The 24784-nt window shown below is 47.7% G+C and overlaps 1 protein-coding gene across 2 annotated transcripts in view; it reads left to right on the forward strand.

Moving 5' to 3' along the window:
• LOC146784200 (oxaloacetate tautomerase fahd2, mitochondrial-like) overlaps positions 1-24784 on the forward strand; it is a 129789-nt gene that overhangs the window by 23746 nt on the left and 81259 nt on the right. Inside the window, exons 2-3 of one of the 2 annotated variants that reach the window (XM_085634153.1) lie at positions 13615-13888; positions 19810-20026. In XM_085634153.1, coding sequence (XP_085490279.1) covers positions 13620-13888; positions 19810-20026 — 486 coding nt within the window. In that variant the 5' untranslated portion in view covers positions 13615-13619. The remainder of the gene's footprint in view (positions 1-13614; positions 13889-19809; positions 20027-24784) is intronic. The other variant, XM_085634154.1, reaches the window with a different exon arrangement.

The following is a 24784-nucleotide window of genomic DNA, read 5'->3' on the forward strand; positions in this document are numbered from 1 at the left end:
AAACACACACAACCACACACAGAAGCACACACAACCAAACACACAATCACACACACACAACCACACACACTAACACAACCACAACTACACACAACCACAAGCACACACACCCACACACACACAACCACATGCACACAACCACACACACAACACAACCACACACACAACACAATCACACAGCCACACACACCCACAAGCACACACAACCACACACACACACAAACACAAAACCACACACACAATAACACAAACACACAACCCCACACACAACCACAACTACACACACAACCACAACGCACACCCACAACCACACACACAACCACAACCACACACAATCACACACACAACCACACACACCCACACCCACACAACCACAACCACACACACCCACAACCACACACACACACACACAATAACACAAACACACATCCACACACACAACCACAACTACACACACAACACACAACCACAACCACACACAACCATACACACACACTCACACACCTACACACACACAACCACACACACACAATAACACAAACGCACATCCACACACAACCACACAACCACAACCACACACACAACCACACACACAACCACACACACAACCACACACACACAACCAACCACACACAACCACAAGCACACACAACACACACACACACACACACAAACACACAACCACAACTACACACACAACCACAACACACAACCACACACAACCACAAGCACACAACCACACACACACAACCACACACACATAACCACACACAATAACACAAACACACAACCACAACTACATACAACCACACCCACAACCACACAACTTCAAGCACACACAACCACACACACAATTACAACCACAAACACACACACACACACAACCACACACACAACCACACACACACACACACAACCACAACACACAACCACACACACAATAACACAAATGCACATCCACACACACAACCACAACTACACACACAACCACAACACACAACCACACACACAACCACACACACAAACACACACACACAACCACAAACAAACACAACCACTCACACACACAACCACACACACAGCCACACACACACGCACAACACACACACACAACCACAAACAGTTTTTGGGGCTGTCAGCATGAATACGCTGTCCCCAAACACTATGAACACCTCGGGAACGTTTGGGAAGTCACACCCAACTTTGAAACCACTTGCTGTTGCAGAGTGTGTGCTGTACACATGGCAATACCTTGACACAGCGGACTGTTGCAAGGAATGCTTTGAGCCTCGGAGGCTGACAAACCTCAGTCTGTGCATTAGTTCACCCCGTCTTGGCGCTGCATGAAAACAGGGTGCCCACTGTCCAGCATGAAGTGAGACATTGTGATCGGGGCTGGAGATGCTATTTAGCAATCTGCTTAGAACATTGTGTTTCATTTATGGCATTAAACATAAAGGAGCACTGGCAACGCTGATAAAATGGATTTCATTTTGAGTAGTGACTAAAACTTTAAACAAGCATTGGCATAGCCAATAGGTTTCGCCTTAGGGACCTTATAAGTGCTTAGCCATGCAACAGTTGATGTTGTTGCACCAAGGATATTGTACTGCATAACTAAACACTTCTAAGGTCCCAAAGGCGAGACCTATTGGCTATGCCAATGCTTGTTCATATATGATGGAGGCCAAACAGAAACACCCATTTTATAGAAATTCTGTGCAAAAAACACAAGACTTCCATATTTTTAATGACAGATACTCCAAATTGACATTTTGGATTCAGTCGCTTCTGAAATAGTCACCCTTCACTCTCTCCGGTGTCCTGACTCTGATCATCACACAAGCCTGGTATTTCTATACTCCTGAGAACTAGGGGAAGGTCACCCTTTCACAAGAATAAGGCATGTTCATGGGAGACAGAAGGAAAACATCTTGTTTTGCAGAAAAAAAATCTGAAAGATGTCATGTTCTTCGCAATGTCTTGCTAGCTCTTCAGAGCGAAGGGAATTGTCCGCCCGCCAGCAAAATTCCTAGGGTGTGTAAATGTGGTTGTGTTAGAGTTCTAAGGCCGAGAGTCTGATATATGTAACCTAATTTCAGAAACTCTAAACTGACCTTTCAGCTTCAGTTGCTTCAGAAATTGCCCAGCTTAACTAGTCTATATTTTAGCCACCTGGATCTACAAAAAAATAATTCACAGCTGGTATCCACATACACGGGCGATTCAGGTTACTCAGTATATGAAGATCCTTTTCCCGGTGACATGTTTCTGAGTGATAGAGCTAGAAGAACATTTCAGCTGTTTTACAACTTCGAGAAATATGAAGAATGGAAAAACACCAATATTCCCTACGACCTCTTAAACTTGGGACATGCATTAATAAATTTGTGAAGCGGTTAAACTAGGTTTAAAGGTGTACTAACATCGTGCGGCACAAGTTTCAAATCCACTGGTTGGAGGTGAAAGTATAGAGCAGAGATTAATAATGTAAGTAGAATATGCGTTTTGAATGCTAAACTTCGTTTTTCTACTCTTGAAAGGGTTAAAACAAATAATTACCCTAAACCTATTTTAGACGTCTTGAGATCTAAATTCATCCCAAATAGTTATCAGTTTTCCTCCATTCCTCCCACACAGAATTAGCTCAATTAGGTATGCAGCCTTCAGTAGTTTCCATGTAGTTCTAACTATACCCAGTGCGTAGCACTTGATTATTACTATTTTAGTCTGAAACAATCAAACAAAAATGAAACCACCCTGCCACTGATAACTAGAAGCGGAGTATCTCGCTATTGACTGTGGGACAAGTGTTCCCAATATAACAAAGCTACATATATCAAAACAATTGAAATCATAAAGATACTAGTGCATAAATGTATGCGTATTTAACACAAAGTTGTTCAAATACATTTGAATTTCTTATGTACACCATTTCAGTAAATAAAAAATAACTAGAGCTTATACTCCATCAATAACACATAAATCAAATTAACGTCCCCCTAGCAAAATACATTCAAACTCCTCATCCATACCTACTCGCACCTAAAATCACTTAAACCAAACACAAACTACTATAACCTACCACACATAGTATATCTTCTTTGGTGTCCACAGTATACATACAAGTAAAAGATTACAAAATAAGGAGCAGGAAACAATACATCAGCATACAAAGGAGAAATGTAACGCTTCCTATGTTTTTCAATATTAGCTGGGCACATTATTTTTTGAATATATTCATATAGAACTAATCAATATTGCTATTTTAGTATCTTATCACTCAGGCTTTCTACCGCGGAGCCGCAGACGCCGCCATTTTTCCTCATGCGCCCCCTACCAAATCACCGCCTATTTTCATTCATTTCTTTTACAGATCTGATGTGGATGCTGCTCCAAGCCTGGTTGATCCAGGCCCAAACATTCCAGGGTGTTATTGCATCTTTTCCCAGGAGAGGACACACAACCACAACAACACACAAACGCACTCAACCACAACAACACACACAACCACACACAACCATACACACCCACACACAACCACACACACACAATAACACAAACGCACATCCACACACAACCACACACAACCACAACTACACACAACCACACACACACAACCAACCACACACAACCACAAGCACACACACCCACACACACAACCACAAGCACACACAACCACACACACACACAACCAACCACACACAACCACAAGCACAAATAATAACACAAACACACAACCACACACAACCACAACTACACACACAACCACAACACACAACCACACACACACAAGCACACACAACCACAACCACAATCACACACACCCACACACATACACACAACCACACACACATAACCACACACACAATAACACAAACACACAACCACAACTACACACAACCACACCCACAACCACACAACAACTTCAAGCACACACAACCACACACACAATTACGAATACAATCACTCAACCACACACACACAACCACACACACAACCACAAGCACACACAACCACAACCGCAACACACAACCACACACACACACACAACCACACACACAACTACACACACACAATAACACAAATGCACCTCCACAACCACAACTACACACACAACCACAACACACAAACCCACACAGCCACAACAACACACAAAACCACAACACACAACCACACACACAACCACACACACAACCACAACACACAACCACACACACAAACACACACACACAACCAACCACAAACAAACACAACCACTCACACACACAACCACACACACACACATACACACAACCACAAACAGTTTTTGGGGCTGTCAGCATAAATACGCTGTCACCAAACACTATGAACACCTCAGGAAAGTTTGGGAAGTCACACCCAACTTTGAAACCACTTGCTGTTGCAGAGTGTGCTCTGTACACATGGCAATACCTTGACACAGCGGACTGCTGCAAGGAATGCTTTGAACCTCGGAGGCTGACAGACCTCAGTCTGTGCATTAGTTCACCCCGTCTTGGCGCTGCATGAAAACAGGGTGCGCACTGTCCAGCATGAAGTGAGACATTGTGATCGGGGCTGGAGATGCTATTTAGCAATCTGCTTAGAACATTGTGTTTCATTTATGGCATTAAACATAAAGGAACACTGGCAACGCTGATAAAATGGATTTCATTTTGAGTAGTGACTAAAACTTTAAACAAGCATTGGCATAGCCAATAGGTCTCGCCTTTGGGACCTTATAAGTGCTTAGCCATGCAACAGTTGATGTTGTTGCACCAAGGATATTGTGCTGCATAACTAAACACTTATAAGGCCCCAAAGGCGAGACCTATTGGCTATGCCAATGCTTGTTCATATATGAGGGAGGCCAAACAGAAACGCCCATTTTACAGAAATTCTGAGCAAAAAACACAAGACTTCTATATTTTTCATGACAGATACTCCAAATTGACATTTTGGATTCAGTCGCTTCTGAAATAGTCACCCTTCACTCTGTCCGGTGTCCTGACTCTGAGCATCACACAAGCCTGGTATTTCTATACTCTTGAGAACTAGGGGAAGGTCACCCTTTCACAAGAATAAGGCATGTTCAAGGGAGACAGAAGGAAAATATCTTGTTTTGGAGAAAAAAAATCTGAAAGATGTCATGTTCTTCGCAATGTCTTGCTAGCTCTTCAGAGCTAAGGGAATTGTCCACCCACCAACAAAATTCCTAGGGTGTGTAAATCTGGTTGTGTTAGGTTTCTAAGGCCGAGAGTCTGATATATGTAACCTAATTTCAGAAACTCTAAACTGACATTTCAGCTTCAGTTGCTTCTGAAAATGCCCAGCTTCAGTAGTCTATATTCTAGCCACCTGGATCCACAAAAAATTCATTCACAGCTGGTATCCACATACACGGGCGATTCAGGTTACTCAGTATATGAAGATCCTTTTCCCGGTGACATGTTTCTGAGTGATAGAGCTAGAAGAACATTTCAGCTGTTTTACAACTTCGAGAAATATGAAGAATGAAAAAACACCAATATTCCCTACGACCTCTTAAACTTGGGACATGCATTAATAAATTCGTGAAGCGGTTAAACTAGGTTTAAAGGTGTACTAACATCGCGCGGCACAAGTTTCAAATCCACTGGTTGGAGGTGAAAGTATAGAGCAGAGATTAATTATGTAAGTAGAATATGCGTTTTAAATGCTAAATCTCGTTTTTCTACTCATGAAAGGGTTAAAACAAATAATTACCCTAAACCTATTTTAGACGTCTTGAGCTCTACATACATCCCAAATAGTTCTCAGTTTTCCTACATTCCTCCCACACAGAATTAGCTCAATGGGGCGGTATGCAGCCTTCAGTAGTTTCCATGTAGTTCTAACTATACCCAGTGCGTAGCACTTGATTATTACTGTTTTAGTCTGTGTGAGACCGGCCTCGTGGCGTGGGCCCTCCCGACCAGCAAGCAACCCTGCAACCGCACCTGATCCCCGATGTCACGGACTTCCGGCCACCATGACCCCACAAACCCGATGGCCGGCCGGGGCCCCAGCCGAACCCACAACACTACCGCGCATGCCCAGCCGAGGGAGCGGGAAATCCCCAAGCAAGACCCGGAGACGCCGTCTCGGTCACACCTCTGATCTCCTCCCCAAGGAGGGTTTCGATCGGCCACCAGGCCCCCAGTGAGCGGGCGCCTCACCTGCTGGGCGTCTGGAGTCCCTCCCAGACCCACCTGAACAGATCAAAGGGCGGAGCGACAGGAAATCCCGACACACCACCCCCAGGCAACAAGACCCCTCTCAGCGAGGACTCCGGACTTCAAAGAGGAGGGGGAGTATAACAAGGGGTGCTGAAGGGACGGGAGGCAGAGAAGACCTGGACCTACGAGAGCCCTGCTGACCTGGTCGCGGCTCGATCGATCCCTGAACCGAAGAACGCTACCCGAACTCTGAACCATCTGAGTCCTGCTGACGCTGTCGCGGCTCCCCGAACTCTGAACCATCTGAGCCCTGCTGACGCTGTCGCGGCTCCCCGAACTCTGAACCATCGGAGCCCTGCTGACGCTGTCGCGGCTCCCCGAACTCTGAACCATCTGAGCCCTGCTGTCGTGGCTCCCCGAACTCTGAACCATCTGAGCCCTGCTGACGCTGTCGCGGCTCCCTGAACTCTGAACCATCTGAGCCCTGCTGACGCTGTCGCGGCTCCCCGAACTCTGAACCATCTGAGCCCTGCTGACGCTGTCGCGGCTCCCCGACTCCGAAACCACCTGTGCCTGCTGAGTGACTCGCAGCACTCCCCTCCAGGAGAATCGGCAGAGATTGCAGAGAGAAACAACATCCCCCAGCTCGAGGATTGGGAGCTGTGCGAAGGATACTCTGCAGAGACACTGAATTCAAAGACTGTCCCGCTACCCCAATACCCCCATCACGAGACCGCCGCCGCTTGTGGCATTGATTTTAATAACTGCATCTCGGATCATAAAGATCCCCTGAAACTATCGATAAAGTATACTGTCTTACGAAGAACTACTGTGTGGTGTCCCTCTGTCAGATAGTGCAAGCTCAGCGTGTGCGATCCTAGGAACGAGACCCTTCCAGGAAGGGCCTCCCTGCCCTTGCTCGGCCTAACTCTGGGAGAGGTGGGTCAAAGGGTGGTCAGGAATGTATTCCGAAGCCCCCCGGAGAACGCCTTTCCAACATGTGGTGGCAGACGACGGGATCCGAGCCGACACCTAGAGATCGTGCAGTAAACGGCTGACGCACTAACGAAAAGAGAAGGAAGGAGAAACCTCCCTAGGTGCCGCAGGTACCAACACAAGCCCGACATTCCGAGAGGACCAGTTGGAATATTACATGCACCGAGAACTAAAACAATTCTGCAAAGACCTTGGAATCGCTACCACCGGATTAAGCACGAAAGAAGATTTCCAGGGAGCATTGAAGACCTGGGTCGAGGCAGGAGCTTCCCTGGCCCAAACAGAAGTAGAGCCGCCAAACGAGCCACGAAGCATCCCGGTAAGGAGCAGCGCCCCAGAGGGGGGCCTATCCCCGGAGGAGCTAGCGGACCGAGAGAGGGGCCGCAACCACGAACTAGAAATAGCAAAACTGAAAATAGAGGGAGAGCTAAAACTGGCCGAGAAAAAGTTAGCCGTAGAACAATTACGCCTACAAGGAGAACTCGAGGAAAAGAAACGCCAGAGAGAACACGAAGAAAGGAAACTCCAACTAGAACACGAACGCAGCCTGAAAGAGATCGAACTCAAGGCCAAAAGTGAGGAGTCCAGAACCTCGGGAAATCAACCACCCTCCTCCACCGTGGAACCAAAGGTCCACATCCCCAAGGATGTGGTGAAGGAATACTACAAGAACGACGACATCCAGCAGTGGTTCAAGGCCTACGAAGTCGCCATGACCTCCCACCGAGTTCCGCAGAAAGATTGGGGGGCTGGATTGTGGGGCCGGTTCCTGAGCGAGGGGAGAGATACCCTGCTGGACCTGCCCTCCACTGTGCTGAACTCCTACAGTCACATGAAAGAGGCCCTAGTAGCCAGATATGGACTCACCCCCGAGATGTACCGGTAACGGTTTCGAGACTGCAAGAAGATACCCGGTACTACCTGGGTAGAGTACGTGAACTTTTACAGCCGGGCCTTGGACGGGTGGATCAAGGGCAGCAAGGTCTCCACCTTTGAGGAACTGTTTGACCTAATAGCATGGGAACACTTGTCCGCAAATTGCTTTGTGGAGTTACGCCAGCACCTCCTGGACAGCAAGCTCACGGACCCCCGGAAACTGGCTGTCGAAGCTGACCGATGGGTGAACACCCGGGCCTCCCGGGGTCCCGTGGGAGAATACGGTCGCCACAGTCAGGGACCCCCCCCGCCAGAGGGGCGGAGGGAACCAAGGCCGACCGAGAGAATTCCAGGGGGGCTCCCAGCACAGTCTCCCCAGAGGCCAACCTCCGCACTTTCCAGCCCCACCTCCAGCCAGCACCGGGCCCCCGGGGAGGCCGGGACCCCGAGTCAAGATCACCTGTTTCCGCTGCCAACAGACCGGACACTATGCCAGTGACCCCCAGTGTCCCATGTACCAACGACCCGCAATGACAACCCCTCCGGCCCGACAAATTTATTTATTTATTTATTTAAGAAGCTTATAAAGCGCGCAGCTACCCCCGTCGGGGGTGTCCCGGCGCTGAGAGAGCAAGAATATCACCAGAGGAGGCATCCCGGGTCCTACCCTTCCAACCCAGTGTAGCAGAAGCCCTCCTACTCAAGGTTGGGTGAACAGCCAAGTTTTTAATTTGCGTCTGAAGATCTGCTCAGACTCGATAAACCTAAGGTCCAGAGGGAGGTCGTTCCAGAATTTAGCCGCCGTCACACCGAACGTTCTACCACCGCTCCGGGCTAGCCTGAATCTGGGAACAACCAGTAGACGTAGACAAATGGCCTCCGTAGCCCTAGGAGAAGAGATGGAAGACTCCGAAGAGTGGGAACCAGCCGCCATGGCCCTGGTCTCCCTAGGGGACCGAGAGATGGTCCCCGGAACACCTCTACCCGCCAACACGAAGAAGTACCAACAGCAAGTGACGGTCAACGGTCACCGAGTCGAGGGCCTCCGCGACACCGGGGCGAGTGTCACAGCGGTCCACTGCCACCTGATCTCCGAAGACCAGATCCTGCCCGACGCTTTCTGTCCAGTCATATCTTCGGACAATTCCGAGAGCCTCTGCCGGATGGCCCTGGTACCCTTCGAATGGGGGGGAGTCACTGGTAAATTGAGAGTGGCAGTCCGAACCTCCCAACCCGTAGACTGCCTCCTGGGCAACGACCTCGAGAGTTCCCCGTGGGGACAAGTGAAACGAAGAGCCCATCTGGAGATGATGGGCCTACCCGAATGGGTATGCGCCACCACGCGCTCCATGACTACCCGATCGCCCTGGATCCCAAGACCGCCCAGGGCCACCAATTCATCCTCGTCCTGGTGGACCATGCCACCCGCTACCCAGAGGCCATCCCCCTCCGCACCGTGACGGCCCCCGTGGTAGGCCGGGCCTTGATGGGGACCTTCTCCCGCGTGGGGTTCCCTCGGGAAGTCGTGAGTGATCGTGGCACAAACTTTATCTCCAAATACATGAGGTCCCTATGGCAGCAGTGCGGGGTATCATACAAGTTCACCACCCCCAAGGAAATGGCCTAGTCGAGCGATTTAACCGGACCCTGAAAGGGATGATCATGGGCCTCGAAGAACCCCTACGCCGGAAATGGGACGTCCTCCTCCCTTGCCTCCTGTTCGCCTACCGGGAGGTTCCCCAAAAATCTCTGGGGTTCAGCCCGTTCGAATTACTCTACGGACACCCCGTCCGGGGACCCCTGTGCGTGGTCAAAGAGGGCTGGGAAACGGCTCTCCGAGGAACCCCTCCTGATGTATTCCGCTATATCCTGGCGCTCCGAAACCAGACCCGGAAGTTCCGAGAGCTCGCCGAGGCAAACCTCGAGGCTAGCCAAGAAGAGATGAAGCGCTGGTATGACCAGAATGCCACACTGGTCGAGTTTCAGCCGGGCCAACAGGTCTGGGTAATGGCCCCGGTGAAACCCTGCGCCCTCCAAGACAAATGGACTGGTCTCTTCAAAGTGGTCGAGCGGAAGAGTCAAGTCACGTATCTAGTTGATGATCAGTCCCCTCGGAACCCCCTCCGGGTCCTCCACGTGAACCTCCTCAAACCCCACTTTGTGAGGACGGAGTTGAGTTTGCTCCTGGCCACCGACGATGGGACTGAATAAGACACAGAGCCCCTTCCGGACCCCCTGTGTGCTAAAGAGAAAGATGGCTCCGTAGAGGGGGTGAGACTGTCATCCACCCTCACCCCCCAACAGTCCGACGACTGCCGCCAGCTACTAAGACAATTCACAGACCTCTTCTCCCTAACCCCTAGGGTCACCGACTGGTGTGTCCACGACGTAGACACCGGCGACAGCCCGCCAGTGAGACACCGAGCCTGCCGGGTCCCTGACCGGGTCCGAACCTGCATCCAGACCGAAGTAACCAAGATGTTGGCCCTAGGGGTGATTGAACCCTCCGACAGCCCCTGGGCCAGCCCGGTAGTCCTGGTCCCGAAAGCGGCCGCCCCTGGTGTCGCCCCCAAGCTGAGATTCTGTGTGGACTACCGGGGACTCAATGCGGTCACCCGAGCGGACGGTCACCCTATCCCCCGCGCAGACGAGCTCATCGACCGCCTCGGGGCCGCTCGCTACCTCAGCACCTTCGACCTAACCTGCGGATACTGGCAGATTGCGCTCACTGAGGGAGCCAAGGAGCGCTCCGCCTTCTCCACCCCGGATGGGCACTACCGCTTCAGGGTTATGCCGTTTGGAATGAAAAATGCCCCGTCCACCTTCCAGCGACTGGTGAACAGGGTCCTGGCCGGACTAGAGGGGTTCAGCGCAGCGTACCTAGACGACATAGCAGTATTCAGCTCCCAATGAACCGAACACCTCCAGCACCTCCGACAAGTATTGCTGGCCCTGCGCCAGGCCGGCCTAACCATCAAAGCCAGCAAATGTCAAATTGGACAAGGCTCAGTGATCTATCTGGGGCACCAGGTGGGGAGCGGGCAGGTCGCCCCCCTCCAGCCGAAGATCGACGCCATCTTGTCCTGGGAACCCCCCACGACCCAAACGGAAGTCCGGGCCTTCCTGGGCCTCACCGGTTACTACCGGAGGTTTATTAAGAACTATGGCAGCCTCGCAGGCCCCCTCACAGAGTTAACCTCCAAAAAGCACCCGAAGAAGATACAGTGGACTCCCCCGTGCCAGAAAGCGTTCGACGCCTTGAAAGCCGCTATATGTACTGCTCCGGTACTCAAAGCCCCCGACTACTCTCAGGAGTTTGTGGTCCAGACGGACGCTTCGGAACACGGCATCGGGGCAGTCCTCTCACAGTTCAACGACAAAGGCATAGATCAGCCCATAGCCTTCATCAGCCGAAGGTTACTACCTCGGGAACAGCGGTGGAGCACCATTGAAAGAGAGACCTTCTCAGTAGTTTGGGCCCTCAAAAAGCTGCGGCCCTACTTGTTCGGAACCCACTTCCGAGTTCAGACGGACCATCGACCCTTACGGTGGCTGATGCAAATGAGAGGAGAAAACCCCAAGCTGCTACGATGGTCAATCTCCCTCCAGGGGATGGACTTCACTGTGGAGCATCGCCCCGGGACGGACCACGCCAACGCTGACGGCCTGTCCCGATTCTTCCGCTTCAGCGAGGAGAACCCCCAAGTGGATGGGTAGTTCTCCCCTCCTTTCAGCTGGGGGAGGCACGTGTGAGACCGGCCTCGTGGCGTGGGCCCTCCCGCCAAGCAAGCAACCCTGCAACCGCACCTGATCCCCGATGTCACCAACTTCCGGCCACCATGACCCCACAAACCTGATGGCCGGCCGGGGCCCCAGCCGAACCCACAACACTACCGCGCATGCCCGGCCGAGGGAGCGGGAAATCCCCAAGCAAGACCCGGAGACGCCGTCTCGGTCAGACCTCTGATCTCCTCCCCAAGGAGGGTTTCGATCGGCCACCAGGCCCCCGGTGAGCGGGCGCCTCGCCTGCTGGGCATCTGGAGTCCCTCCCAGACCCACCTGAACAGATCAAAGGGCCGAGCGACAGGAAATCCCGACACACCGCCCCCAGGCACCAAGACCCCTCTCAGCGAGGACTCCGGACTTCAAAGAGGAGGGGGGAGTATAACAAGGGGTGCTGAAGGGACGGGAGGCAGAGAAGACCTGGACCTACGAGAGCCCTGGTGACCTGGTCGCGGCTCGATCGATCCCTGAACCGAAGAACGCTACCCGAACTCTGAACCATCTGAGCCCTGCTGACGCTGTCACGGCTCCCCGAACTCTGAACCATCTGAGCCCTGCTGACGCTGTCGCGGCTCCCCGAACTCTGAACCATCTGAGCCCTGCTGACGCTGTCGCGGCTCCCCAAACTCTGAACCATCTGAGCCCTGCTGACGCTGTCGCGGCTCCCCGACTCCGAAACCACCTGTGCCTGCTGAGTGACTCGCGGCACTCCCCTCCAGGAGAATCGGCAGAGATTGCCGAGAGAAACAACATCCCCCAGCTCGAGGATTGGGAGCTGTGCGAAGGATACTCCGCAGAGACACTGAATTCAAAGACTGTCCCGCTACCCCAATACCCCCATCACGAGACCGCCGCCGCTTGTGGCATTGATTTAATAACTGCATCTCGGATCATAGAGATCCCCTGAAACTATCGATAAAGTATACTGTCTTACGAAGAACTACTGTGTTGTGTCCCTCTGTCAGATAGTGCAAGCTCAGCGTGTGCGATCCTAGGAACGAGACCCTTCCAGGAAGGGCCTCCCCGCCCTTGCTCGGCCTAACTCTGGGAGAGGTGGGTCAAAGGGTGGTCAGGAACGTATTCCGAAGCCCCCCGGAAAACGCCTTTCCAACAGTCTGTAACAATCAAACAAAAATTAAACCACCCTGCCACTGATAACTAGAAGTGGAGTATCTCGCTATTGACTGTGGGACAAGTGTTCCCAATATAACAAAGCGACATATATCAAAACAATAGAAATCATAAAGATACTAGTGCATAAATGTATGCGTATTTAACACAAAGTTGTTCAAATACATTTGAATTTCTTATGTAGACCATTTCAGTAAATACAAAATAACTAGAGCTTATACTCCATCAATAACACATAAATCAAATGAACGTCCCCCTAGCCAAATACATTCAAATTCCTCATCCATACCTACTCGCACCTAAAATCACTTAAACCATACACAAACTACTATAACCTACCAAACATAGTATACTTTCTTTGGTGTCCAAAGTATACGTACAAGTAAAAGATTACAAAATAAGGAGCAGGAAACAATACATCAGCATACAAAGGAGAAATGTAACGCTTCCTATGTTTTTCAATATTAGCTGGGCTCATTATTTTTTTAATATATTCATATAGAACTAATCAATATTGCTATTTTAGTATCTTATCACTCAGGCTTTGTACCGCGGAGCCGCAGAGGACGCCATTTTCCCTCCTGCGCCCCCTACCAAATCACCGCCTATTTTCATTCATTTTTTTTTACAGATCTGATGCGGTTGCTGCTCCAAGCCTGGTTGAGCCAGACCCAAACATTCCAGGGTGTTATTGCATCTTTTCCCAGGAGAGGACTCTGCCAGCTCCCCGGTGCCAGCATGAGACTCGTCCAGTTCCTCAGCCCTGGCTCCGACGGGCCCAGGATTGGTGTGGAAGAGGCGGATGGAGGGAACATTGTGGACTTGAACGCCTTCGATCCATCCCTGCCTCGGCACATGAGGGCCTTTCTTGAAGGAGGGGACACCGCTTTAGATGCGGCAAAAAGGTATTTGCGCGTGTGCCTCTCTTAACAAACGGATTGTCGGAGCCTCGGGCAAAATTGATTTTTGAGATGTTTGACTTGTTTGAAACAAACGTAGGGGCTAATTTACCAGGCCGCTGCCCGTCACTTTTTCCCATATAAAATGTATCTCATGTGACTTGTATGAAAATTGTCAAAGTAAAGGACAGATTGCTTCCACAGGAGTGGCATTACTCTGACCTAATGCTAATCTTCAGATGTGCGCCTCTACCCATGGCAGTTTGCATTTTGCACAAAAAAATTATATTAGTGCATCTTAAATAAGAGAAGCCTTTGCCAAAGCAAAGGCGCCGCTTCTTTCGAGTGCCAGCTGTGGGACGAGTGTCTGCCCTGGAATAAGGTGAACAATGCTGCTCTTTGTTAATTTTGCACCGGAATATAAAGTCTACCACACCTCCTGAATGGCCTTTGATTCGCAGCGTCCCAACCCCTCCCAGTGCTCATATGCAAGTCCTGGTGCTCTGGGCTGGGCAGGTGCTGGGGGGTAAAGAGAACTGCCAGAAGCACATTTGTAAATGCATCAGGCCAGTAACATTTGTCAGCCATTTAGAGGCAGATGTATCAAATAAATAGTATTCTGTGGGCATAGACCCCTCCTTTGATTTTTAAACAATTATACAGTATCCCGAGATCAGGCTTAGACCTCCCACAGCAGACGTATCCAAAACATTGCTCAAGAGCGGCATGCTCTGACTCTGGGAGTAATCTAATCCCCAAGAGACATGTAACAAACTCGGACACCAAACAGTAGCTCTGTACATATATGTTGTGACTTCAGACAACTAGGCCATCGCCATGTCAGGCGAATCTTACTTGCATTTGCTTTTCTAGTACAAAATGTACATGTTCCGTCCTAAGATAGCAGAGGTCTCCCTCAGTGGGTGCCAGAATTAAAAGTGCAGCCTTTAGACAGCAGGGCTATAATTCAGGCTACACAGATCCACCAGTTTGGAGCATTTGACAGCAGGGCTGCCCCTCTGTTTACAATCTTCCTGATCAAACATAAATAAGTCTGTCACGAGTTGCCCAAGAATTCACCGAGTCAGCAAGAAACAGGGAACTTCTCACTTGAAGCAACTTCTGGTTCTACGCAATGTAACTTTAGGAAGATGCTTAGGAGCCCGTGCCACCAGCACAGGGCACACAATTAGAGCTGTAAAACAACCGCTGTGTCTTTTTAGGTCGAGCCTAGTCAATGCGCATATGCTGTCTGCAAGACCTGTTGTTATCTCCTATATCGGCTTTGGGCATGCCCATGAATTGCCATTTGTTCATCGTTGTGCCATTTAGAAATACTGGGTTTTTGTTGGTGCATTGGGTCTGATTCTCCCGCTTTTGCGTGCTTGGGTCACGTGTAGGAGGTTTCACTCATTGTTCGCTTGCATTGGCCACTCCATTATGTCCACGGTTCCACCTGGTCATCCTGATCTGCCTTTTTATTTTGTAGGCTGTCAACATCGTTTTCGGCTTTCAGGCCGTTTCACGGAGCAGTGCTCTGTCCGCACCTGCAAAGGGGCAATTTCTGTCCGGTAGCTGTTGAGCTATGCCAATAGCGCTTACTCAAAAAAATAAAATAATGCAAGACCTATTGCATTTCTAATGCTTGTTTGCTATGGGATAGGGTGGGCAATGGTGACTTACTGTGGTGACAAAAACACTTGCACTAGCCCTTCTTGCAACTCAGCCCCCTAGTTGCTTATCCTCTCTCCACCGCATCCAGCTCTCCTCGGTACTGAATCAGCGGGGTTCAGTATTCATAGTTACTTTGCTTATTTCTTTCTTTTTTTAATCTGTATTAGTTTCTTGTCTGCGGCAATTCTGATTCATTACTGATATTTTATTGTGAGCAATTTCTATTTCTCGTATTTCTTTTTATACATAGTCTTTCTTCCTCGCCACTGTCGTGCTCTATCTCTTACACTCTGGATCTTTCCCTTTGCTGTCTCTTTCTTTCATGTTGTCCTGTATTGACTCTGAGTTACCTCCCCGTTCACCTAAAAAAATGCACCAGATCAAGAGATGGACTTGGAGCCGTAGTGCTTGCAACTCTAAATATTTGTTCTGTTTTTTCAAAACTTGATGACCGTTTCTTTCACTTGCTCAAGAATTCCATCTCCCTCCTGCTTGATGTGAGAGAAGTAGGTTGTCCTGTGACTTAGGCCCTATCACAGAAGGCTCTCCCCCACCATTGCTTGTTAAGGCCTGCAGCTGGGTATATATTCAAGCTATCAATATCTGGGGCCTTCCATGCTCCTACTTCCTAGGTATGGGGGCCTCCTGTTATCTTATTACTTCTCGGAACAGGTCATGCTCCCTGGATTTTGTTCCTTGGGGCTGGGGATCCCTCACCCCCTTCAAGTTATTTTAATTGTCCCCCGCAATAAGCAAGCCTTTGATCGCCTCCATATTAGGACCTGACACTTGCATCCGCATTCTGTGGTGTTATCACTTGGGGTTGAAAGATAAAATGGTATCCTGACTGTGAAACCCATTTAACAAACATGTTAGAGCCATGATGGAACTCCAGTAAGGGTGTGGGCTACCCTAAGGATAGGAGATAGCTGGGGCCCAGTGTTTTTGGAGAGGAGCAGTCAGGAAGTGACTTTTTACACCATAAAGTGAAGATCTGTTTTGAAGTGCAAACACTTAGCATATGAACGAACATTCAGTAGTGACTGCACGGTATCCATGTGGGTGCTGTGAATTATTACAGATATCCCAGTACCTTAATAACTATTGCAACTGTACTGGATTATCAAGTTACTTTCTTTGTACACATCAGTCTTTAAGGGTAATGAGTCAAAACATCTTCCAGGAGGTGGTAGAGTATGGAACTCAGATACTGTATGACACAAGTAATTATACTCAATAAACTCTAACGTTCGATCAAGGATGTATCAATGGAAATGAGTAGGTCTTTTGCAATTAAAATAAAGATCAAAGCCCCAAAAATCACAATGCTCTCACAACTCTGGAGCCAAGGTGCCAGTCCCATGCATAAATATGAAGCTTACGCAATACAGTACTACAAAACTAATAACACAGGTCTGTAAAGGCAATGTTATCTAAGGGGAGACGTTTGGGTGTCATCGGCACAGACTTGAGATCTCCCAGGTTTACTGTAAACTCTGTTTCCTACAGCAGGTCAGTGGATCAGAGGTGCAAGAGAGAATGCTAGTGTGTTTTTAACCCTAGTTTCTCAGCTGCTCTGGATTCAAGGCTGACAACTCTGTGAGCTTGAACAAAGTGGCTGAAAACCAGTAAAATTGTTTCCATGTCCACATAATAAAACACAAAATAATAAATAAAATAAAAAAACAGACAAAAAATGAACATGGGCTCCATGTATGGCCCAACATGAAAGGTTAGGGTGGGAAATAAGGCAGTTCACAACATGTTGGTGTAAAGTTAACAGCGCTACCAGGGCTCTGCCAGTTGTTATGTACAATTTGGTACAGCTTAAGTGGTGACTAGTTGAGGATCTCACAGACTCACAGTCAAAGTTGAACCTGGGTGGGGTTTACAACTGGAGTTTATTCTGTTAACTAAAATACCAGGTCATGGTTTTAGTTTGGCAGAGGCATTCATAAGACTGCAGCTACTCAATGAACCCACAGGGTCACTAGCTGAGATTCAGAATCCGGAATACAGGGTTAGAATCCAACCCTGAATCCAATAGTACTGGAATACAGGGTGACCAGCTACAACCAACGGGACACTACCAGAGGACCGATGGTGAAGAAGAAGTATCTGTGTTTTTCTGGAACTAGAAACAGGTAGAAGCAGGTTCCCAAATATCCAGGGATGGTATTGAGCCTGTTGAGGATGATGTAGGCTTGCTGCATTCAACGTGCTGGAATGTTCTTTGCAGTTCCACCATCCCTCTCATTACTCAGATGCTTCTTTGCTCAGGTTTGGCCAACTGGCTGGAAGCAATCTGTGACTCCTGGACCACTCATTTGCTAAAAACCGCCTATGCACACTCTTCCGCCAGTTGGGCCTTGTTCTTTGTCTTCCTGGTTAGGCTCCTGCTCAACTCCTCACACTTGTTGTGGCATCCTGTTATTCAGGACAAGTTCCAGCAGCAGGGCTTCACTAGAGTCAAGGTCTTTTCCTAGCCTTCACTGAACATGCAGGGTCTTGTGTGTAGTAAACATTTCTCTAAGTTGGTGCACAGAATCTCTCCTTCAGACACCAAGATAGAGCACAATTCTAGATGAATGGAGCAGGATGTATTTTTCTTGGTAGCCACTGGGAAGACCACACACTCAAGTTCCGGTGTGCCAACGTTGTGAATGCCAGAGAACCCATACGGCCCAATGATGGACTTGCACCATAATTTCGAACCCGCCTAACCCCCTAATTGAGATGGGTTTATCCCCATTTTTCTCCTAAAACCCTTTGACCCAGTACATAAAGGATGCTTGTGAACTTGTCTTACCCTGTGCGGCTTGTGTGCTAGTCCTCGGGTGAAGCAAACTCCGTGGCCCTTGGTACTCCCAGATGAGACCAAGCTAGCCCACAGTGGACTGCTTATCTGCTTTCCCAAGGGCTACCGACATCATGTGCAGCCAGCCTAGAGTCCAGTACTGCCTGCCTAGTCTTCCTAAGTGATTGTGACTGACAAGACTCAAGAGAGAGGCAAAGAACAGATCCAGCACACCGGATGAAATGTTGGACCTGAGTGCAGATAAGTAATCCAGGATTAGCGAGATTAGTGTGCTTGTTGGTCCTGCACGCGCGCACACAAACACACCCCTAAAGAAATTATTTTTCTGTCCCCACGGGACGTGGCCTGGGGTTTACTCCCCTCAGCTGCTGTGATTTAAGGGTGTCCAGAAATACCAGGTGGACCTACTACTCATTGCATTTTTTCCAGTTTGTCTTTTCTGCAGTCTTTTGTGGCAGGAACTTAATGTCCAGTGAGTGTCATTTGCTTAAAAGATACTAACGCTGTTATTCTAGACGGGGTTAGCACATCTTACTACTGTGTATTTTTCCATTCACTGAAATAAAACCCTAAGTGCACTATTAACAGCGATGTTCCAAGCCCATTGAGACGTGCTAGGAATGTCCTTGTCAGAGATGTTCACTGCGTTATATTTTGGTTCCACTGAAAAGCATTGAGACCCCCAAATACACAATAGTTTGGACTAGGGATTTTGGGGACTTTGTGATGTGTCTTAAATGCTCTATTTCTCCCCTATTATATTAAAGATGCACTCCTGTCCACAGAAATACATCCGAGCTAATGAATTATGGTGACTATTGTGTTCTGTTGGATCAGGCTGCAAACCCCCGAACAGCCTCCTTTAACCTTCAGTGCTTGACCACATCAACCGCTGGAGAGTTAATAAGATTCAAGGAGTCTTGGTTACCCATTGAAAGCAGTAGTGCCTGAGCTCTGGGACAGTGAGGAGATATGCCACTACCAAACGCCGATACTGCCCAGTAACCTCCACCAGTTCCAGACATGGAGACAGACCCGGCGCGGAGAATACAAGTGTCTCTAACTCCTGTGTTAACATATGAAGCTTGGCATACCCTCCTCAAAGCCCTACTGTGTTAGCGACTGGTGTCATCTGAGTTGCACGGTGTTAATGGCTGGATGTCTCCCAAGTTGTTCTTGCTTCGGGCTGGGCATTTTCCCCTTGTGTTAGTGCCTAGTATGGGATGCCTGCATTCTCTGGGTCTTTTCAGCTGAATGTTCCCATTGCATTAGTACCTGGGATTTAATATCCGTCTGCTTTACCGCCCACCTGTGCTTAGTGTCGCAGCAGTAATCAAGGGCGGGCTTGTTTTGATAGATCTGCTCGTACTTTGCCTTGCTTTGGGTTCTTGTGTATTGTCAATACCTCATGTTTCATTTGCCCCCCTCTTTGCAGGGCCCTGGAGTCTGGGCAACATACTATCAGCCGTTCCAACGTCCACCTGATGTCGCCGATCACCGGGCCAGACAAAGTCATCTGTGTGGGGATGAACTATGTGGATCACTGCCTGGAGCAGAACGTGGCCATACCCAAGGAGCCAATTATCTTCAGCAAATTCCCCAGCTCCATCGTGGGGCCAAGTGATGAGATACGACTGCCGGGAGAAAGTCAGGTATGACACAAACCACCCATCATGCCCCTGCTCATAGCCATGCATGAAATAAATCATCCATCATGCCCCTCCTTATAGCCTTGTGTTGGCATAAACCACTCATAATGCCCCCTGCTTATAGCCTTGTGTTGGCATAAACCACTCATAATGCCCCCTGCTTATAGCCTTGTGTTGGCATAAGCCACTCATAATGTCCCCTGCTTATAACAAGGTGTTATGTAAACTAACCATCATGCCCCCGCTTATAGCCTTGCATGACATAAACCACCCATCATGACCCTTCTTATAATCAGGCCTTAAGTAAAACCACCCATAGTGCTCCCTGCAGATAGCCAGAGGTATAAACACTTTATTGTTTAAGTTTGTAAAAACCATAACAATGTCATGGTAGAAGTGAGGGTTCAACAATTTACAAACGTAAAAATGATTTAAAACTTAAAAAAAGAGCATATTACTTATTTTATCCTAAAAGCTAGAGACAGTATCCTTATCATGTTAACAATTAAGGACAAAGCATGATTCTGTATCATAGAATTGTTGACGGAATTAGTGTTTCATCAGATATTGACATTAAAAAAATTTCGCATTTTAAAATTTCAATAGGATTGCTAGACATTACTGGATTGGAAGTGTCTGATTCCTTCGGCCATTTGTTTTTTTCATAAAGTAATAAAAATGTCATCTTACAGGTCAACTGAGGGTCTGTTGTGCCAAGTCCTTTGATGATGGTCGATCTGCAAGTTCGAATGCCCCTGTCATTAAAAGCCTTTTTTAGAAGCAATACTCGGTTCAATTTTAAGATGTGGCAGACACAAATGAGATGGATGAAATCTTGCCATGCTGCACCACATAAGCTACATGTTTTGACGCCTTTATACTTCCATGCAGGTTGATCGGCCAAACTTGGTAATACCCCAAATCTAATCGCCATTAACTTTCGTTTCAAGTGAGGCGAATATGTTGTACTGAGGTATTCCGCCGCTCGTAGTGATGTGTAGGATTGGAGAACCATCCAAGCATGGGATCTTTTGGCTAAAGTGCGTTTATCTTCTAATGATGATTGTAGCTTGGCCGCTTTATTTGTCGTTCTGCGGAAGACTTGGAAGGAGGGGTTCTGCGCCCAAAGTTCAGTTATGTTGGTTTTCTTCAGTGCCATTTTCAGGAATTTGCCGTAACTTGAGCTTGAATCATCTTCCTGGGAACGCCACAGGGCATCATTTAAGATATTGGATCGGTTCTGTCAAAGTATGTACCAAGTTTTGATAGTGGCATATTTTTTCCCTATCTCCTTTTGGATTAGGCCGAATTCCAGTCAGACCTGAGCTGGGGATGCATTCTGAGGTAGACTAAAGACTTTTTTATATGTCTTTGTTTGCAGCGAGTCTAGGAGTTTTGCGTCCTTGCCATTTAATGCTATGCTTGCATAAGTTACTCTAGGTAGGAGTTTCGCATCCATCACTACTGTTAGCGGCTTAAAGGAAGGGCACAGAATGCATAAATAAGGCCATTTCCTTTTTTTTTTTTTACCAGATATTGTTTCTGAAATTGGAAACTTAATCAATTGTCTATATATACCCGCAGGTATTTATATGTACTGACTATTCCAAGGCTTGTTTCTCCTAGCTTGAATTGATGTTGATGTCACGGACAGTGTGATTGACATAGTTTTTGTGATGGTAATTTCCAGGGCATTAGTCTCATTAAACATTAGTAGCTCATTAAGTGCTCTCTGTAGGCCTATTCTGGTTAGACTAAGCAGGACTATGTCGTCTGCATACGAAAGATGCGTTATGGGCAGTGTAGCCAGGCGCGGAGGATGTGTATTTGCCTGGTCCAATCGTGATGAGAGATCTGCCATAAATAGATTGAATAAATGGGGGGCTAATACACAGCCTTGTTTTAATCCAATCTCTGGTTGTATCTTCCTGGACAATTTTGTGCCATTTGCTATTTTCACACGGACCCACGTGCATGTGTACAATTGTATTATGGGTCGTAATATTGTTTCAGGGAGACCCAATTTCTGTAATTTACTCCAGACCACGATTCACACAGTCGAACGCAGTTTTAAAGTCTATGAAACATAGTTGTAGTTTTCTTTGCAGGCGTTTGCACTTGTCCGCTATTGTGGCAAGGGCTAAGATATTTGTTGTTGTGCTACATCCTTAGCGAAACCCTGTTTGGTTGAATGGAATCAGCCCCTTTATGTTGGACCATTCTACCAAGTCCTCCAGGATTAATGATGCATAGTATTTTGCTTTGAGATCTATTAGTGCAATTAGCCTGTAGTTTGCCGGGTCCGACCTGTCACCTCCCTTGAAGATCGGGTTGATGATTGACCCTTTCCAGCTCGGGGATGGGTATTTGTTATATCGATCTCATTATAAAGGCCTGCCAACGGTGTTGCCCAATAATCGGGATCACTCCTAAAGATGGCCTGCGGAATGGCATTTGGGCCAGGAGCCCCATCGTTGCGTCCCAATTTTATTATTCTGGATATAACTTCTACTGTGTAGTGTTGACTGGCCAGGGCTGGTGGTCGAGCTAAGATGGCACCGAGGTCTTGTGGTCCGGTTGAATTCTTCCCTGAGAGTTTAAGCTCCAGAGATTTATTGTTGTTGTCCGTTTCACTTTTAGGGAATGGTGTGAGGTCTTCAAATATTTTACTTAAATGTACTGCCCATCCAGTTTCTGTTACGGAGGCATTATTTATTAATTCTTTTGGTCTTGTACCATTTACTAGTTCCCAGAACAGCCTGTTGTTGGGAGTCGGGGTCGTGGAGCTAGCTCAGAACCCGATTTGATGGAGTCAGTCACCGGCTAGATTGCCTACCCTATGCGACCCGTATCTGCTCCCCTCAGATACGTGTGACTGGGTCCACCAAATCGGGTTCTGAGCTAGCACCACGACCCCGACTCCCATGAGGCACGCTATTACGCGTCTTTTAATTCTTCCTGTCTTCAAATTGGATGACAGGACACCTGACCGTGAGTAGATGGTTAGGTCACAGTGATCAAGGGTAGGGTACACCTTAGCGTGTGTACACCGCCCGGGTCACGTCATTTGGTCCTGACGAAAACCTAACAATACCATAACACAGGTTGGAACATGTAGACCGTTTTTTTGCACTTATTAGCACTATTTCCCACTTTTAGATACCATTGGTCAATCTAACCAAGCAAGGTATCTACTCAATGTTTTTAAGATTGTTCAGTCGCTCCAGAATAAATCTTCATAGTGAGTGATATCTGGCCTATTTTTAATCCACTATTCACCCACTTGCACCAAAAAACTACCTGCTCCACTGTAATCAGGTGTCGAAGCACACTTGGATGGCACTCGGCTATCCGGGTGGGACCCCGATGATGAAGCATGTCACCAACCAGGTTGGTGAGTGAGGGGTCTTCAAAAGAAAAGGAAACTTTTCTTGCCTAGTGCACCTTTCCCAGCAATTTGGAGATTTCGATCCGTCTCCCGGATGTACTCCTTCTTTTGTTTGTTTAAAGTATCTCAAGGGGACTAGGAGTATTTCCCTCCATTTTTATGACAATTCCCTTTTCTCTCTTACGTGTTTTGCATAGCTTATTTCTAATTCAAGTACCTGATCTGAATGGTCACTTCGGGTTGAGTACTTGATCGTATATTTCCCCACACGGGCCAGTAATCGAAGCGTTAGGATTGTATAGTCTAATATTGACTGGGTGTGTGCACCCTGATAAGTCCATTGCGGAGGCGTGTCATCTTTTGTTCTACCATTTAATTCTCGCAAGCCGAGATGTTCCAAGGCTAAAACCAGCTTTTGCCCAATCAAATCATGTTGTTTTGTTGTCAAGGATGATTGTAAGGGAACTTACCATAGTTCATTAGCCGCTGTTAATTGCTCATCTTCATCTGGTGTATATATTAAGTATGAATTAAAATCGCCAGTTATTATTATCTCCCAAGCTGGGTTTTCAAATCTGATTGAAGTGATTATCGACAGCAGTTTTTCACACTGTGACTCTTTTTTTCTAGCATTCGGTTGCAAATAGAGATTAATTAATATGACTGTTGTTGTCAAGTTTTGAAGCCCTTGGTCCATTTTAATTACTTGTAGGTCTGATGTCGTACTAGGTAGCTGTTCAGTTTTAATATTTATTGCCGTTGATATATATATCACTAGGCCACCCTTTGGCCTTCCATATTTGTGTGTTCAAGTTGCCATTACATAATGGTGTGTGTAGTTTGCCACTTCCTTGCACTCGGTCAGCCATGTTTCTTGGAGTGCGATAATATCATAATTCTCCCAGTATGTCGGAGAAGTGTTGTCCTGTAGTTCTCTTTTTGCACCGGCGATATTCCAGGATCGGAGCTTTACGCTGTTATAGTTGGTGCTTTTTCCCTTTGAGGCAAGTCATTCTATTTTCTGGCCATTTAGAGCTGAGGCCATCCAGTTCCAATTATTGGTGTCTTGTTGTGTAGTTTGTCTGTCCTAATTTTTTCAGAGTGGCTTGTTTTTCCCCTTGCATTTTGTAATACTGAGTACACTGGGATGTTGTGTTCATCTATATTAGATCTCCTTGGTACATTTAGTAGAGGTGAGAGATAGCGTGGCTTCGTTGGTCTTGCCATTGTAACGCCCCATCCTTCGAACTTTTGTCTGGCATTCATTATTAAAGAAACTATTTCAGCATTTTTCCAAGTCGATAGTGTTTTTTCCGTCCCAACTGTTTTCTTCCTGAGGAATGAATTGAATTGACAATAGGTCTGTGGTGGTC

This window comes from Triturus cristatus, chromosome 11 (assembly GCF_964204655.1).
Source record: "Triturus cristatus chromosome 11, aTriCri1.1, whole genome shotgun sequence".
Lineage (NCBI taxonomy): Eukaryota > Metazoa > Chordata > Amphibia > Caudata > Salamandridae > Triturus > Triturus cristatus.